The sequence below is a fragment of the Amphiura filiformis genome, chromosome 10 (genome assembly GCF_039555335.1).
Source record: "Amphiura filiformis chromosome 10, Afil_fr2py, whole genome shotgun sequence".
NCBI classification, from domain to species: domain Eukaryota; kingdom Metazoa; phylum Echinodermata; class Ophiuroidea; order Amphilepidida; family Amphiuridae; genus Amphiura; species Amphiura filiformis.
This window is the reverse complement of record NC_092637.1, coordinates 46,094,578-46,111,910: the sequence shown is the minus strand read 5'-3', so window position 1 is coordinate 46,111,910 and position 17,333 is coordinate 46,094,578. Positions and strand designations below refer to the sequence as shown.

The following is a 17,333-nucleotide window of genomic DNA, read 5'->3' as shown; positions in this document are numbered from 1 at the left end:
AGGACATGAATATTCATAGACCTCCCAGCCTGCAATACTTACATGTACAATTAGCTTCATCAGATCCATCTCCACAGTCAGCATGACTATCACACAGATATGAATATGGAATACATTCTCCACTCTCAGGACATGAATATTCATAGACCTCACAGTCTGCAATTTAACACATATAGTAAATCAACAAAAATCAATTCATCAAAGCATATAGAAGAAATCAACAACAAAAGGTTTACATTTTCTGCACTATACATCCCGAACACTATACATCACACAGACATCTGAGCTTGGTTTAAAGTCACCTTTCCTCACTTTGTTTGGCGGGACAATTAATATCCTGTGTCTCTGATGAAACTCTTCCTTCTCTCATTCTCTCTTGCTCCCTCAAGTTGTTCACTCTTCCTCTTTCACTCTCTATCTTCTCCATTTCTCTTTCTTTCTCCTCTCTCTCACACTCTCTCAAACATATAGGCATCAACATGCAGCTGAAATCAGGAAGATAAAGCCGACAAAAATTTCAACCAGGCCAAGTGACCCGGTGAAGGGGGTCACCATTGATAATGAGTCATGCAGGGCAGTTATACAGGTCAGGCAAGTGCTGCTGACAATTGAGCATCACCCTGACTGAATCGAGTCTAATGAGGTCTTTATCATGGGTCATCGGCACTGAAGATTTGAACCAGGAACCTCTCGCACCAAAGACAAAGACCTTAACCAGTATGCCATGCTGCTTTCTCTCCCTGTCCCCTCCCCTACCCTGTCACATTAAATTGGGCTATTCAAATTGAAATTCACACTACCCCTGTGGAAGATTTTGAAAGTATCTTCTACAGGGGGAGTTTGTTTTTCAAATGTAATTGTTCAGGGTTACTCATTTTGAAACCCACACTCCCCCTGTATGTAGATTTACCTATATCTTCCACAACTGGAGTGAGGTTTCAAATGGAAGTAGCCCAATTGTCTATTCTATTTAAAACTCATACTCCCTCTGTGGAAGACTTTAGGTAAATCTTCCACAGGGGGAGTATGGATTATAAATAGAATAGCCAATTGCATGACATGCTTACCTGAGCAGTCCACCTCATCACTTCCGTCATCGCAAGTATTGCGGCCATCACATTTGTCAAACCACCAATAGCAGGGAATCGAACCACTGGCGCATTCAAACTGCAGGAGGTTGCATTCTACATCTGAAGTCAAAATACACGAGAGGAGAGGATACAATAAAATCACAAAATAAGATTTTATGTTTCTTAATTCTCACATTTAATTGCTTACTGAGAGAGGAAGCTTTCATCCAGTTTACTTTGGACGTCGTCAGCCGCAATATCTGACACATGGCGGCACTGTTCTTCTGCTTTTTAGGTTCAGTCAGCATGTTCAGACCACTACGTATGAATATCCACTCGTATATGTTCAGACTTGCTGTACTTATCACCAACTTTTCACCATCAGAGATTTCAAAGATACAAGATTCTTACTTAGGCACCACAACCAAATGTCGATACTGCTTCGATGCTTGTAATTAATGAACTATCAACTAATTAATTAGAATTACTTGTACATTTATATTGGTCAATACCATTACATGCACAGATTTATATGTAATCACAATTAAGAAAAGTCAATTAATTGATTTTATAAATAATTTGGTTCTATTGCCTATTAGTTGTTTATTCTGTTTTTGAAGGCTTCTGCTTTGCTTGCCTTGGTTTCTTCGGTTGCATTGGTTTCTGCTTTGTTCATTCTGTTTTTGAACACTTCTGTTGACTTGGCTTCTTTGATCTTTATGTTCAGCTTGTTCCATTCCCGCAAGGATGCGATACTCCTGGGAAGGAGCGTTTGCACTATTTTGTTTCTTGTTATCACCCAGCTGGTCTCAGTTCTTTGGAAGTGATTGGCATCACTTCCTACCAGCCCATTAATAATGATCTTGTATGTCATGGTCATTCACGCTTTCTTTCTTCTCTTCCAGAGTCTCCCAGTCTCTGTCATTTTAAATCTTTAAAACATCTACGTCACACTGCTCTTTTGTTTGTAGTCCCCTTTTGTAGAATCTAGCTGCTTTTCTCTACACTCCCTCCACCAGTTGAGCTAAAATTTGTATTATTTTCATTCCAGATATAGATTTATATATTACCAGGGTTCCCTTTTTGAAACCATTAAAATTCAAGGACTTTTCAAGGACTTTCAAGGTCCAAAAGCATGATTTTCAAGGACATACCACAACACAAAATCATGATGCGGCTCTCCATGCTGCACGTAATAACGAAAGTGACTGCTCCTCTCCACTCCCCAAATTTTGTCAAAATTATACTTTAGGTAAAATTCCAATTTTCAAGGACTTTCAAAGACCTTGAGCAAATTTCCAGGACTTAAGGCCTTGAAAAGGTGTTTTCAATTTCAAGGACTTTCAAGGACCGTGGGAACCCTGTATTACCTGTGCAGTTTCTTTCATCAGTGCCATTGTAGCAATCTTGAAGCCCATCACATATATGTTCATCATTGACACAGCGATATTCCCAATCTGAACAGCGATTGGCACCAGCTGCACATTCTGATAAAGAGAAAAACAACATCAACTTTAATGCTCTGTGTGCTGGTCATAGCCTTCAAACCTATATGATGGATTTACCATAGCGTTACACACGTGGCAATATTGGAGTCAGTACTCTTTGGGTATAATCTCTATGGTGATTGGTGGATTTACCATGGCGTTACACACATGGCAATTTTGGGAGTTGGTACTCTTTGGGTATAATCACTTTGATATTAGGCCATACCTGTACAATTTTTCTCATCACTATCATCCCCACGAGGGCAATCTAGGTTTCCATCACATCTATGATCGGATTCAATGCAGACCCCTGATGAACACGTAAAACCATCACCTAAAAATGAGATCAAAAATGACAACTTAAGGGAAGATAAAATACAAGCTGCAAGTGCAGTGGGCGATTCCAGTTGAAATCCACACACCCCTATGGAAGACATGGCCTTAATCTCCTACACAGGGAGTGTGAATTTCAAATGGAATCACCAATTCAGGTAACCCCATTTGAAATTCACAACCCCTGTGTGGAAGATTAATGTTATGTCTTCCATAGAGGGTGTATGAATTTCACATGGAATATCCCAGTCACTAACCTCATTCATCCAAAAGTTTTGGTCCGTCGTAACTAGTTATGCTTTCTTTCATTTCCAAAAAAATTAGGATACATTTTCTTAATCTAGAGACAAAGGTCTACAACCATTGGCCAAAATGTGTTGGGACACTTATGGAAAACGTACACTATATTATGACCTTATTTCCGTTATTATTAACGTGATAAAGTGGAGGTTTCTTTGGTGTCAAGCCTAAACCCTTTCCTAACACCCCAACCCTCCCCCTTCCCCACCAATCAATGTTGGGTGCCAATAGACACGTGTGACCAAAAAAGTAGGATTCAACATTGATCGGGGGGAGTGGGGGGCTTATTTACATTACCCTATCAAACCGTCCCAACACTTATGGCCAGCATTGTAGTTACTAAATATGCTCTCACTATTTTTTTTAAATTGGGCATTCAAATTTTGTTTTATACCCAAAAATATCAACAAAATAAAAATATGTAAATTTTAACCTTTTATAAAATTTGAGAAAGTAGTAACAAGATTTTTACTCTAGAACAATAATGCAACTCTTATTTAGAAGTAGAAGTGTTTGCTAACTAGCTATATGGCAGACTGGAAATTTTGGTGGGAAAAACACGTTTTTGTATCGTTTAAAAAAATTTGAATATCGCGTGGTGAGGTCAATATGAATTTGTTTTAAATAAAACCATGTGATTCGTACTTGATAACATATAAGGCCAAAAAAAAAAGGTTTGTCTCAAAGCTCACAAGAAATTTAAAAACAAATGCGAAATGCGATTTTTTTATTTATTTTTTTATTCCTGACTTTTTTTCATGGTATTTTGAGAAAAAAGTCTGATTTTCGCCGATTTTCTCTGGAAAAAACTAAAAAAACTAAATTTCCGCATTTGTTTTTTGTCAAATCGTGGGATTTTACAAACGCGCGCACAAGCTTTGAGACGAACCTTTTTTTTTGTTTGGCCTAAGGTATAATGTTTTAATTGCCAGAGACTTCCTTTAAAGCGCTTATCAAATACCAGCTATTGATTCATTGCCCCATGAATGATTAAGAAAATCTAATAAGAAACACAATACCGTAAAAACTCGACAGTTAGCATATGTGCTTACTATATGTGCTTACCAAAGTCTGGCGCTTTATCCAACTGAGCTAATGGGGTTGAGACACACATTAGCAGGTTTACTTGTTCTTATAGAACTATATGTGTATCGATAATTTGCTCAAAACCCCTTACACTTTTGTGGATGGGGCTCTTCATGTTTGCATGTTTTAAAAGTGCTCGATAGTAAGTACATTATGCTATCTATCATTTGATTTATTTGATTGATATTATAATTATACTTACATTCGCAACCCCTTTCATCACTGCCATCCACACACTGTATTACTCCATCACATTGCTCATATGAGTGTAGACATGCTCCGTTGTCACAGACAAAATCACCTTCTTCACACACTGTAAAATTGATGAAATCATGTGATAAACTGAGAAATATCAATGAGCCTTGGGCAGGAGCATATAACAAAAAGTCTATAGAAGGGCAGGAAACTATGGAAGTAAGAAGAAGACATAGCAAGACCATGAGCAGAGAGGAGGGCACATATTATCATATATAGTACAAGAAAGCCATTGAACAGTGTAGCGGTTCGTTCAAGCATATCAATAGACCAGTCCCGCTCCTTTGTTGATAAACAATGATATCAATTCAAGTGGTCTAGAAAATTGAAATGCATGTTGAACCACTAAATAACAGGTTAGTGTGTTTGTCTGCTTACCACAATCAAGTTCATCTGAGCCATCTCTGCAATCGGCTTCACCATCACACTGCCAGCTATCCAAGAAAAATGCTAGACATTCGCCATCGTCACAAATATGCTGTAATGGACCAGTACCTGAATAAAGGAGAATAATGACTCAGATTATATGGCCCCTCATCTCCAATCATATTGTGCGAAGTCTCACTTTGAAATATAACATCCACCCGAAATACACAGTACTACATCATGTACATGTATGTTACTGTGGTGCATGTGTAAAGTACATGTGTAATATGTGTCAGACAACATCAGTGATTCTCTCTAATCTCTAGTGATGAATGTGGTCTAAGATAGCTAAAAATATGCCAAGTGAGCATAGGTTCATAAACTGACAGTGACCCAATTACACTCAGGGGTGTGATTGGTGCTTTAAGAAAAAAAACCCAAGGCAATGAAATTGCGAAGCGGAGCGAGCGGAGCTGTCGCCTCTTGCGGCAGGGGGTGCAGGGGCCCGCTGAAGGGCCCCTGGTGGGGTCCAGGGGCAACGCCCCGGTGGGGGGCGAGCGAGGCCCCCCGAAGCCAGAGGGGTTTCACACACTTGAGCACCACTGGAGATGCAATTTCATGGGTAAATGCAAAAATGAGAAACTGTTAAAATACTTCACTTTATAGTATAAAAACATTTATTATCTGTGAATATAACATTAAAAGAAACAAATTTACTCCATTTTCACTACGATTCGTTTCGCCCGAAGGCTCCTCAGGTGAATACATACTTCCAGTATCATATCATTCACATGAGAAATTGCATCACCATTTCTGCACAGTACAGTGTGTCTGTAAATCATCCAGTCAGGGTTCTAAGGAATTTCATTTTAAAATTGTAGATTTTCTCATATCTGGAAACTGAAAATTCCGGAAATGTGACATCTCTGTTAAGCATTTAGCTCTTGGTCCAGGGCCACTCCAAAAACGACAAAAAAAAAAAAAAAAAATCCGGAAAAATTTTTTAATCCCAAAAATCCGGAAATCCGGAAAAATCCAGAAAAATCACACCCCTGTACACTTTTAGTTGAATGTACTCGAAATTGAGCGCTGGGTATGTAGAATCAGAGAAATTTCTCATCTTCTCTGGTAGAACATGGCAGTACTCAAAACTATAACATGACTAAGGATACTGATCCGCTGTCTGAACACCAATAAATGTAAGTGACATTGACAATATTCCACAATCTACTCACATGTTGAGCATCCAATTTCATCACTTCCATCAAAGCAATCATTCTCCTCATCACAGACCCAGGTTAGATGAACACAGCCTCCTATCTCACATTGAAATTCAGAAAGTCCACCTGCAATGGTTTGAAATTGAACAAAAAATAGAAGTCATAAGTTCCACCTGCAAAGGCTTGAAATCTAAAACAAATACATGACATTAAAGACAAGATGCCCCCAAAGTTATGAATTCTGTTCTTCTAGATAGACACACAAATATATCAACTTACATTGACATTGTAATTCATCAGAACCATCTTTGCAATCCGCAAAATAATCACACAAGTAATCAGGGTCAATGCATTCCTCATTGTCACACTGCCATTCATCGCCGACCTCACCTACAAGGAACAAAATAAAAAAAGATGCATTTTGGAAGGTAGACAATTAATGAGCCATTAGACTGGATCCTTCAGTCTTTCAACAACTACGCACGGTCATCGGGTTGTGCTGTTGGTGAAGACTGAACTGTTCTGCGTTCCAAATCAGGAGCAGTGAAAAATGAATATTTAGTAGAATTTGATTACGTCATTCTATGTATCTCATATCATGCTACTAAGGGAATATAAAGACAAACTGGGCCCTGATCTGACACTTATGAAACCCGACATTTGGCTGATTTGGCTAGCTTTTGTTCGCTATACATAAAGCGAGTTTGAAAACAATCAGCCGAGTACCGACGCAGGGAATAAACCTTTTTTACTTGCAATTTGGTAGCCGATGTTTAAAAAAAAAAATCTGTTGCGACCGCCATTAGTGGTTTCTACAATTTTTCCATTTTTAAACCAAAATAATGAACTTTGCACGATTTTTAGTCATCATGGTGAAACTTATGTGGATTTGTAACACATTGAGGCCACTGCACATCGACAGATCGCAATATTCAACTTGATTTTGAGAAGGAAAGATCGTCACACAAACCCCGCTCAGAGCACACACCGGGACCACACAGTAGAGACATGCACCGATCATGCACAGCACAGCTTCGGTATTCACGGTGGTCATGCATGTATGGTAAGCAATGAATGTAAGTATAAAAGCTGACGTTATTTCAATTATTTTCACGTAGGATGTGCATCTTTTACACTAAAACAAGAGCAGTGTCGTGACTCATGACTGATTCAATATGTAATTTGTAGGCTAAAGTAAAGGCCACGAAAAAACATGACGTGCATGACATTTAGATTTACTATAGTACGGTACATGATTTACAAAATAACAAATACAATCATCATCATGCCCTACTCCTACTGTTCATCATGTGTTGTGAATGTTTTCTCTGACACGGACAACCCCGGGCGGACAGCATGATGTTTGAAAGCACCTAAAGTTTGTTTGGTTTAATATAAGGCAAAAAAAAAATGACTTGTAACAACGACCAACGTGCTGTATTGATATATACAATAAATACATGTAGAATGGCATGCACGCACACTGCCACGCAGTTGGGCGCAATCATGGGCGTAAGCAACCCGGTAAGCAATGACAATGCTTGTGCGTTGCGTGACTGGCGCACGCTTATGTGCATTTATGTGAGCGTGACTGAGTTTGGACTTTATTGACGAGCGCAGTAAAAGCCGAATAATTTCCGACTAATTAGGCGCTGCGCCCAGCTGTGTACGCAATCCACGATGGACCATAGTGAGTCCTGCTCCTGACTAAAAAGCCAGTAGTTTTTTCTGCATTGCGGATTTTCCGCAACAATCTCAGAATTCGGGAAGAAACACGCAAAAAGCAGTTTAGCTAAAAAAAGAAAAAAATGAACTGAAAAAAGCTTAAAAAAAGAAAATTGAAAAAAAAGGGAGTCTCCGGCAATCATAACATTATGCCTTCACGAATCACATGGTTTTATTTAAAACAAACTCATATTGACCATAGAAACTGTCGGCTCTGAACACGGGATATTCAAAATTCCCGCGCCGAAATTGTCTAAGTGCAATGACGTGATGGTTATTTGTGCTTAATTGTTGTCAGCCTTCATTGTCTGGGACGTCATATTGCACTTGACAAATTCAGCGCCGGGAATTTTGAATATCGCGTGTTGAGAGACGGATGTTTTTATTAGTTTTTATGGTCATGGTCACTATGAATTTGTTGAAATAAAACCATGTGATTCGTGCTTGATAATTATTTTTCTTACATAAAGGCATTGTGATTACCGGAGACTTCCTTTAAGGTTGGTCTGAACCCTGGAATTATGGAAACTTTCGGGCCTCATAACTGCTAAATTGTTGGTCTAAAGTATATAAAAGTATACATATTTAGAATGGCAAAGACTTGATAAGTTCATCTGTGAGGTCAAATTTGGGCCAAAATCCCAAAAAACTGTTTTTGGCCCACTTCTTTTCGATCCTACCAAAAAATTCTTGGGCCAAATTTTTTTAAATTAATTTTAAAAGCTAGTTATCTAGGAGCCGTTTTTGATTTTTTTTGAATTTCGACCAACTTTCAAAATTTTCAAAAAAAATCATAAAAAAGCCTGATTTTTGCCCAAATTTCAAATATTTTTGGTGAGTTGGTCAAAATTAAAAAAAATAAAAAAATGGCTCCTAGTCCTAGATATTTTTATCTTTTTTAAAAATTAATAAAAAAAAAAAATTTGCCCAAGAATTTTTTTGGTAGGATGCACTGAAAAAGAAGTGGGCCAAAAACATTTTTGGGGATTTTGGGCCAAAAATGAGCATGAACTTATCAAGTCTTTGCCATTCTAAATATGTATACTTTTATATACTTTAGACCAACAATTTAGCAGGTATGACTGAGGCCCGAAAGTTTCCATAATTCCAGGGTTCAGACCAACCTTAAATACCGGTAATAAAAAGAGTTTCAAAATTCAACATTAATAAATTGTTAATAAACCATCATTTCACCCGATAGGCCCTATATTTGATCGTAAGGGTTTTTTTGTGAAAAATTTTTTTATCGCAAGATTTACAAAGTGGAAAAAAGCGGAATTTGACATTTGTAAAGCGGAAAATTGTGGGCTTTTTTTATAGTTAGTCCTGACTCCATCTCACAGATGATGACAAGCTGATCATAGTTTAGCCTTTAAGGCATGAATGGGCAAATTGCAATACGTGTGTTACACTTCAAATGCACCACCATAGATCTCTTCAACACAACTCGCATGCTATACACATCACATATGGATGCAATGATCAAATAATTTATGCACTTTTATCTAAAAGGTGCGCAGTAAAAAACAATTTCTGGTACGGTAAAACAATTTCCAAAAATAAATGGTATGGTAAAACAATTTCCAAAAATATATTTTGAATTGGTACTTAGGCCTCCCAAGGCTCCCATGTAACTCTGGGGCTAGGATTGCAGCATGGAGAAGCCCAAGTTCAGAAACCGGGAGGCAAAGCATGTTTGTTCTTGTAAAACGTTTCTCCAAATTAAGATATTGTTTCTTGAATTTTCCCAACTAGGTGATACCAGTGATGTCAACCTGATGTGAACTGTACAGGTGCAGCAACTGCTTTCAGGAGATGGTGGCTTTTAATCAGAATGTATAGTGATGAACTCAACAGTACTGGACAAGCTGGTATGTACTATGATTAACCAGGGACTGCCTTTTGAGGAGAGTAGTAAGAGCATTGCTCTTTACTGCTCTCCTTAAATCTGATATAAGAGAGTGATGTTTGATTTTTATGCGTGTATTTGGGGGGCTTTGGGGCGCCTCGGGTAAAAAGCAGGCGTGCCAATCGAAGGGCGCCGGAAGAAGGGCCGACAAAAAGAATTGGTAAAGAAAAAAGGGCGGAAAAAATTTTAAAAGTATAAAAAATTAGAAAAAATTACAAGTACTCCTGGGGGAGGGTCACTTCCATTGTAGCCTGTACACCATCCGCGATAATAAAAACGCGTAAAAAGGGTAGTTTTTGTGGGTAGGCACGATACATGCATATCATGTTTAGGGTGTCGAAAAATTGGAAAAAAGGGTAGCAAAATTGCAATTGCTGATACTCGGAAATGAAATTTAAGGGTATGAAATTTGATGAATGAATAAAATCATTCATTCATCAAATTTCATACCCTTAAATTTGATGAATGAATAAAATCCCTGTTAAGGCACGCCTAATTTAGGGTGTGAAACAGGTGTGTGTTACCTGTTTAGGGTATCGTTTTAGCCAAGGGTTAGATCCTTGTTTAGGGTGCTTTTCAAAAGTTGATTATCGCGGATGGTGTACAGGTTACAATGGGAGTGACACCAGGCAAGTACTATACATCAAAATGTGTTGCTATTAGGGCGCTAGCGCTTATAATCCTTTTTTTTTTGCTCTTCACTTTTTCAAACCACCGGAAAAAAAAACTGTTGAGGAAGGGGCGGAAAAATTGAATTTTCTTCAGCCCCGCCTGGGAAGGAGCTCTCGAAGTGACATGGAAAGAAAAAAATAATCATGGGGCCCTACATACTATCCCTGACTTGGTAACTTGGGTCCAATCTGGTAATTTGAGTCCCGGACTTGGTAACTTGGGACCCGACTCATGCGCCGTATTTTGGGGGGGCTTTGGGCGCCAGCCCCTGGGGTCAAAGCAGGGGTGGCAAAATCGAAGGGCGGTGGGAAGATGAAGGCGGCGGAAGAAGAAGGGCGGCAAAAAGAATTAGTAAAGAAAAAAGGGCGGAAAATCTGAAAAAATTGTACTATACATCAAAATGTGTTGCTTTTGGGCGGTAGCGCCTATAAATCCTTTTTTTTTTTTTTTCACTTTTTCAAACGACCGTTAAAAAAATTGGGGCAACCTTTTCGGGCTGTTGAGGAAGGGGCAGCAAAATTGGCTTTTCTTCAGCCCCCCGGGGAAGGGGCGGCCACGGTACGCCACTGCAACTAAGTAACTCAGGCCCCCAAGATAGTAACTTCAAGTTCAAGCCCCAAGATAGTATCTGACTTAGTGGCACTGGCCCCTAATTTATAGTCAGGCCTGAGCTATTAAAGTCAGGCCCCAAGATATTTTTTTCTTTCCATGTGACTTTTGGGGGATCTGTAGGTTGTTCATTTTGAAATCTTGATAAGAAAAACATCTAAATATTTTCAATTGATATTTTGGTTATTTCTTTACAGATGAAATTTGAACTTATTGGAAGGAACCACTTGCAGCAACAAGCTAAAGCAAGAGACAGATCGAGATGATGATATAGTGATGATGTGTAAAGTAAATGCTCCATAGCAATCACCTGTGCCATATAGAATGTCGGCGCTTCAACTAAGTTCAAGTGAATTTAACTATTGACAGAAAAAGACATTGTCAACATAATGGCTGTTACAGCCTACATGTAGGCCTACGCCTACCTATCCATTAGGTTAATTGGTGGACTAGCTAGCTGGTAGCCATCGCTTACTGATAATTTGATATTTTACCATAGCAGTGGAACTCATAATTTATAATTATGCTAATGTGGACTACAATTAAGGGGTACTACACCCCTGCCCAAATTTGTGCTTGTTTTTGCATATTTCTTTAAAATTATAGCGCATTGGGGACAAGTAAGGTATGTATATTATAGTGGCAAGGACTACAACTACTGCACTGTAAATTATATTTCAGCACAGACAACAGTTGTGGAGTTACAGTCAAAAATGAGGGAAAACCAATATTTGATCAATGAATCAATAACTACTTGCTTTGAGTTGCTGAATTTTCAGTACAGTAGTTGTAGTACTTGCCCCTACATGTATACATATCTATTACATGTACTTGTCACCAATGCTCTATAATTTTTGAGAAAAATGCAAAAATACATTGTAGGCATAAATTTGGCCAGGGGTGTAGTACCCCCTTAAGTCATCCTGGACACAGTGGTAACTAGGCAAGTTAAAAAAGCGAGTTAAAAAGAAAGGCAACTTAAAGAAAAGGCGAGTTACCCCCCCTCCCACAGAGATTAGGGATTTTTCAATTACTCCCATATAAAGTAAGCTAAAGGCGAGTTACGACAAAGCCATGAAGTCCCAACGGCGAGTTACAACAACACAATCAAGTCGGCGAGTTCTGACAACATTATCAAGATAGTTACAGCAATGCCGTTATATGATGACACTATGACAGGGAAATTGCTTTCACTAGTTGAGGTTCATGATGGTGAGAAAAAATCCATTTTACTCGCTGATGGGACTTGCCGTAAATTTAAACTCATCGATGGGACTTGTCATAACTCGTCTGCTGGCTTGCCATAAAAATCTTTAACTCACCGGCGAGACTTCCCGTATTCTCAGCAGGAGTCAATCTTTAATCTCTGCAGGGGCCAGAGGAGTAACTTATCTAACTCGCCATTTTCTTTCGATCTAACTTCGCCCATTTTAACTTGCCATTAATTAGCTGTCCCCTTACCCTGGTAAGCTACATGACTTTTGTATGTGCCAATTTTACAGACTGAATTATAATAATAAATAAATAATTAATAACCTAGTAGAGAGGGATGTGTTGTAGGTTATACATGTACCTGTATGTATTAAACAGTGGACAATAATTAGACAATGTTAATTTTTAGTGATCCTAGCATCCTCTTTTTATATCATTTTTAAGTAGATATCCACAAAAGCGGTTATTCCCAAAATTTCAGTTGATTCCAATTTTGCATTTGTGAGGTATGCATGATTTTGTGTATTGCACTGATGCTTACTGCTTACTAGGCTATCTTAATTAAATCCTGTGTCTCAAAGTTTGTGAGAAATTGAAAACCTAATGCGGAATGCGTGTTTTTTACTGTATTTTTATGTGTCAGTACAGGATTTCGTAAAGCATTTTGTGCAAAATATATCCAATGTTGCAAATGTTGGAATAACAGACAAAAAATTCACTGCTACAAACTATTATTCTTCTCTTTTATTATATTTGTACATTTGTCAGTACAATGTATAGCATGTATTATTGAAGTTGTGAATTGTGAAATGAATGTTTCTTGAATTGAATTGAATATATTTGTGTTCAAATTTTATGAAAAAATAAAAACTTGAAATCAAATACTGAATTTTGAGTTTTATTTTCGCCTTTTTGTTTAAAAAAAATAAAAAGAGATAAAAAAAATAAATTTCTTGATTTTCAAAGAGGACTACGCACACGATTTTACTAACGCGCGCGGTAACTTTGAGACACCAGATTTAATTAAGATGGCCTTAGACATTATTTTGTTCTACAGCCTGTCTCAAAAAATTATCTCCTGTATCAATAAATTCAATTTATAGATGTAAACTGAGCTCAAAAATAAACTTATAATTTTTCACAGGGTCATATCTTGAAATCCTGTCCATCAAATTGAACCAAAATTACACACAGATTTACTTCAATACTCTACTCTTAACACATGTCAGTAACCAAGCAGTTATCCAACTGACACAACAGCAAAATGCACTGACATGGGACAGCTTCCTGGACCACATTCACAGCCCAGCCCTGTTTCATGAAAAAAGTGTATGAAAAGCAGAAAGCAGCACCATTTTATCATCTGTGCAAGGATCTTGTGTGCATTCTCACAGATATTTTGTCCTGGGTGCCAAATGTTGGGCTGTGAAAGTGAAGGAAGTCCAGGAAGCTGTCCCATGACAGTACATTTTGCTGTTGTGTCAGTTGGACAACTGCTTGGTTACTGACATGTGTTTTGAGTAGAGTATTAAGGTAATCCTGTGTGTAATTTTGGTTCATTTTGATTGACAGTATTTTAAGATATGATCTTGTGATTCACAAGTTGTAAAAATTATAAGTTTCTTTTTGAGCTCAGTTTATTTACTAGCATCTTTCAAAAATAAGGTAACTGAGTAATCTGAATACCAGTTATTTCATGTTAAAAGCAGTGTTTTTTCCTCTAATTTTTATTGATTTTTGTTTAAAATTTTCTTAGTGTATTTTTCCAATTAAATTTTAAAATAAATTGATGCTTGTTTGAATCATATTGACCATATCAAGTTGTAATCCTTTTTTGTGTGTGCTTTGTGCACCATGTCAGTCATGTGATAGAAAAATAAAATGAAAAGAAGTATCATGTACCAGTATCTGTGTGCTTGTTTTCTTTTTTTGGCGAGTCCTTTAGGGACTTACTGGTATCAATATTGGGTGTATTTGTGGGTGATAATTTTTTCAGTTTAAGGGGGTACTACACCCCCTGTCCAATTTTGTGCCTATATTTTGCATTTTTCTCAACTAGCGCATTGGTGACAAGTAAGATATGTATATTATAGGGGCAAGGGCTACAACTACTGCACTGAAAATTTTATTTCAACACACTGAACACAGACAACAGTTGTGGAGTAACAGTCAAAAATGAGGGAAAACCAATATTTGATCAATAAGTCAATAACTACTTTCCTTGAGTTCCTGAATTTTTAGTGCAGTAATTGTAGTCCTTGCCTCTATAATATACATATCTTGTCACCAATATGCTAATAATTTTGAGAAAATGCAAAAATAGGCACAAAATTGGCCAGGGTGTAGACAGTATCCCCTGAAGAGGGAATCAAACATGATTAAAAAAACCCTATAAACTTGTAAATATAAGATTTTGTATAATTAAACGCGATTTTTCATCAAATGAATGTAAATATTTTGAGCAAGCAACTGAATAAACGGTTTCCATCAAAATCAGGCATCTAGTCAAAATATTAATTCGTTTCTTTTGTGATGCGTTCACATTCACTGCTTGTACAAAAAAAAGACATACCAGCAATTAAACATTTGTGTGCTTTCTGGTATGCCTTTTTTTGTACAAAAATAATCATTTTCATATAAACAGTTTCGTTTTGGTTAAAAAAACTGTTAAAAGGGAGGGTTCATAAATACTTTGGTGGGTGGGGGTGTTGGAAAAGTTGGAACCTCGGACATCAAAAATGTTGATACCCCTAAAAAAGCGTGGATTTATTTATTTATGTATTTTTATTTCCCTTTTATGGTCTAAACTTTTTTATGCCCCCCCCTTCATATCCTAAAAAGAACTCATTAGCCAAAAATTACCGTTAGTGTTTTACACCCAGACTATGTAAAGAAATGCTTAGATCAGTATACAACATCAATTGGAAACAGCACATCACGAACAAAGAGCTACATGTATATGGTGACCTACCAAAACTTTCACAGAAGATCAGAGAGAGGAGGACACGTTTTGCTGGGCACGCATACAGAAGCAAAAATGAACCTGTAGCTAAGCTGATCCATTGGAGACCAAAACATGGAAACAGAAAACCTGGTAGACCCCCTCTAACATATACGTGGATGTATTGAAACAGGACACTGTACTGGATGTTATGGATTTGGGAACGGCCATGCAGGACAGAAGGGGTTGGCGTGCTGTTGTAGTTCGAGGACACCACTCATCATCTTAAAGGGGCATTTCGTGATCCACAGCCTCATCCCCACTTTTCTCAAAAAAAAGTTGAGATTTTTATATCACTGGAAACCTCTGGCTACATAATGTTTATGTACAAAATATTTCTTGCAGATTAATTCGCTTTTGCAAACTCGTGAAATTTGAATTTCGTTCTGGTGCACCAGAACGAAATTACAACGCATTGTCTATGGAGCAGTGTAATACACATAATCATGCATAACTCGCAAACGCAAAATCGGAATCAACTGAAATTTTGGGAATAGGCTTTTTTCGTGGATATGTACTGAAAAATGTCATAAAAAGAGGATGCTAGGATCACGAAACACTCCTTTAAGCAAGTTTTACACCCAAAGTGTGAAGTGCGCAAACTTTCTTGATATTTTGATCCCTCTATTAAGAACTGAATTTTTGTTCCCCCTTTTTCAGACCCAAAATGTATTTGATCCCCTATATTTTCCACCCCAAGGTATTTATGAACACTTCCTAAGAACATTCGAATCGTCTGATTTAATATAGACCTATAAAGGTCATGAAAATGTGTTAAGAATTTATTAAAACTCCACAATAGCCCTATAAACAGTTTTTAAATGAAAAACGTGTTTCTGTGCCAAAACAATAATAATAATGATACGAAGAAGAATATTAAAGAATAACTTGGAACAATAATGATTCTGGCAATGAAAGTGAATAAATAACGAAACCATTCAAACTCGGCTGTTGCTTTCCAAAATCTATAAAGTAGGCTCAGCCTAGGCCTACTGTCTCAGTACCGCTACCCGCTGGCAGATAACATGATTGTTCAGACTTCGACAATATGCAAGTCATGACGTAAGCTCATTACTTATTCATGATATAGTCTCCTGAGCCGCCATGTAGTTTGGCGCCATGAGCGGAATAAAACTGGCGGTGTTAGAGACTACGCTATATAAACAAGTGCATACTGCATGCAAACTCAAGCCCAAAATCTGGGCTTGGAGCGCCCTGTTTTTTTTCGTGTTTGGAATTCAGGCCTCGAATAAGGCAACGTGAAGGATTGTGGGTAAAAAAAAGGCACCACCATTAGAGGCCAGAAGGATTCAGGCTAATGAGCCATAGGCAATTCAAGAGGCAGGGTTGCCAAAGCCACAATTTTGCAGCCCAATTAGGCTACTTTTGAAGATTTTCCCTGTGACTTCCAAACATTTATTGTCCCATAAAACCAATGATTAAGAAAAAAAATTGGCAACTTTCAATATTGGCTCCTTTGACTTGAGTATAGTTTCCTGTCCCATAGAAACCAATGGTTAAGTGAAAATTTGGGTGACTTTTCGAATATTTGACATGCGATTCCGAATAAGATTTATTGGCAACCCAACAGTCAAGAGGGTACTGATCAGTGATAAGTATAGGGAAAAGTAGACCAACTGGGAAGTATATCAGCATATCTTTGGATGTATATTTAAATGGGTTCAAAGCCATTGTGTTCAGTAATTATTCTGCTTTCTACCGACATATCATATTTTGTATATTTTTCTTTGGATTGTAACTAAGGCTAGGATATTCGGGCAGGTTCTGGGGGTACCAGCCTTTCCCGGATTGGAATTTCTGGTGTGGGTTACCCCAAGATCATTATTTAACAAATTTCCAAGCCTTGTGATGGGAATACATACACACACAATCAGTTTCATCACTGCCGTCATTGCAATTTGAAACACCATCACATTTTTCTGAGAGTTCTGCGCATGTCCCATCTCCACAGTCTAGTAAACCTTCTCTACCTGTAAACAATTATGATAAATATGTAAATCAAAAGATTATTTGACCCCATGTGCAGTGGTGTAGCCAGTGGGGGGGCCAGTGCCCCCCCTGCTCGTC

General features: G+C 37.8%; 1 protein-coding gene and 2 long non-coding RNA genes across 3 annotated transcripts in view; 1 reads left to right on the top strand and 2 right to left on the bottom strand.

Annotated features, from left to right (window-relative positions):
* Positions 1-40: 40 nt before the first annotated feature.
* Positions 41-2,880, bottom strand: LOC140162946 (uncharacterized). The gene is made up of 4 exons (XR_011860382.1): positions 2,784-2,880; positions 2,441-2,557; positions 1,068-1,190; positions 41-156 (listed from the first exon to the last, which is right to left on the bottom strand). It is a non-coding gene; the product is annotated as an uncharacterized lncRNA (long non-coding RNA).
* Positions 2,881-4,143: 1,263 nt separating this feature from the next.
* Positions 4,144-17,333, bottom strand: part of LOC140161924 (uncharacterized) — a 91,028-nt gene continuing 77,838 nt past the window's right edge. Inside the window, exons 14-19 of the mRNA XM_072185219.1 lie at positions 17,129-17,236; positions 6,397-6,507; positions 6,133-6,243; positions 4,910-5,026; positions 4,479-4,589; positions 4,144-4,190 (exon numbers count right to left, since the gene is read on the bottom strand). Of these exons, the coding sequence (XP_072041320.1) occupies positions 4,144-4,190; positions 4,479-4,589; positions 4,910-5,026; positions 6,133-6,243; positions 6,397-6,507; positions 17,129-17,236 (605 nt within the window). The remainder of the gene's footprint in view (positions 4,191-4,478; positions 4,590-4,909; positions 5,027-6,132; positions 6,244-6,396; positions 6,508-17,128; positions 17,237-17,333) is intronic.
* LOC140162298 (uncharacterized) lies at positions 6,920-11,458 on the top strand. Its single transcript, XR_011860225.1, has 3 exons — positions 6,920-7,180; positions 9,598-9,713; positions 11,230-11,458. It is a non-coding gene; the product is annotated as an uncharacterized lncRNA (long non-coding RNA).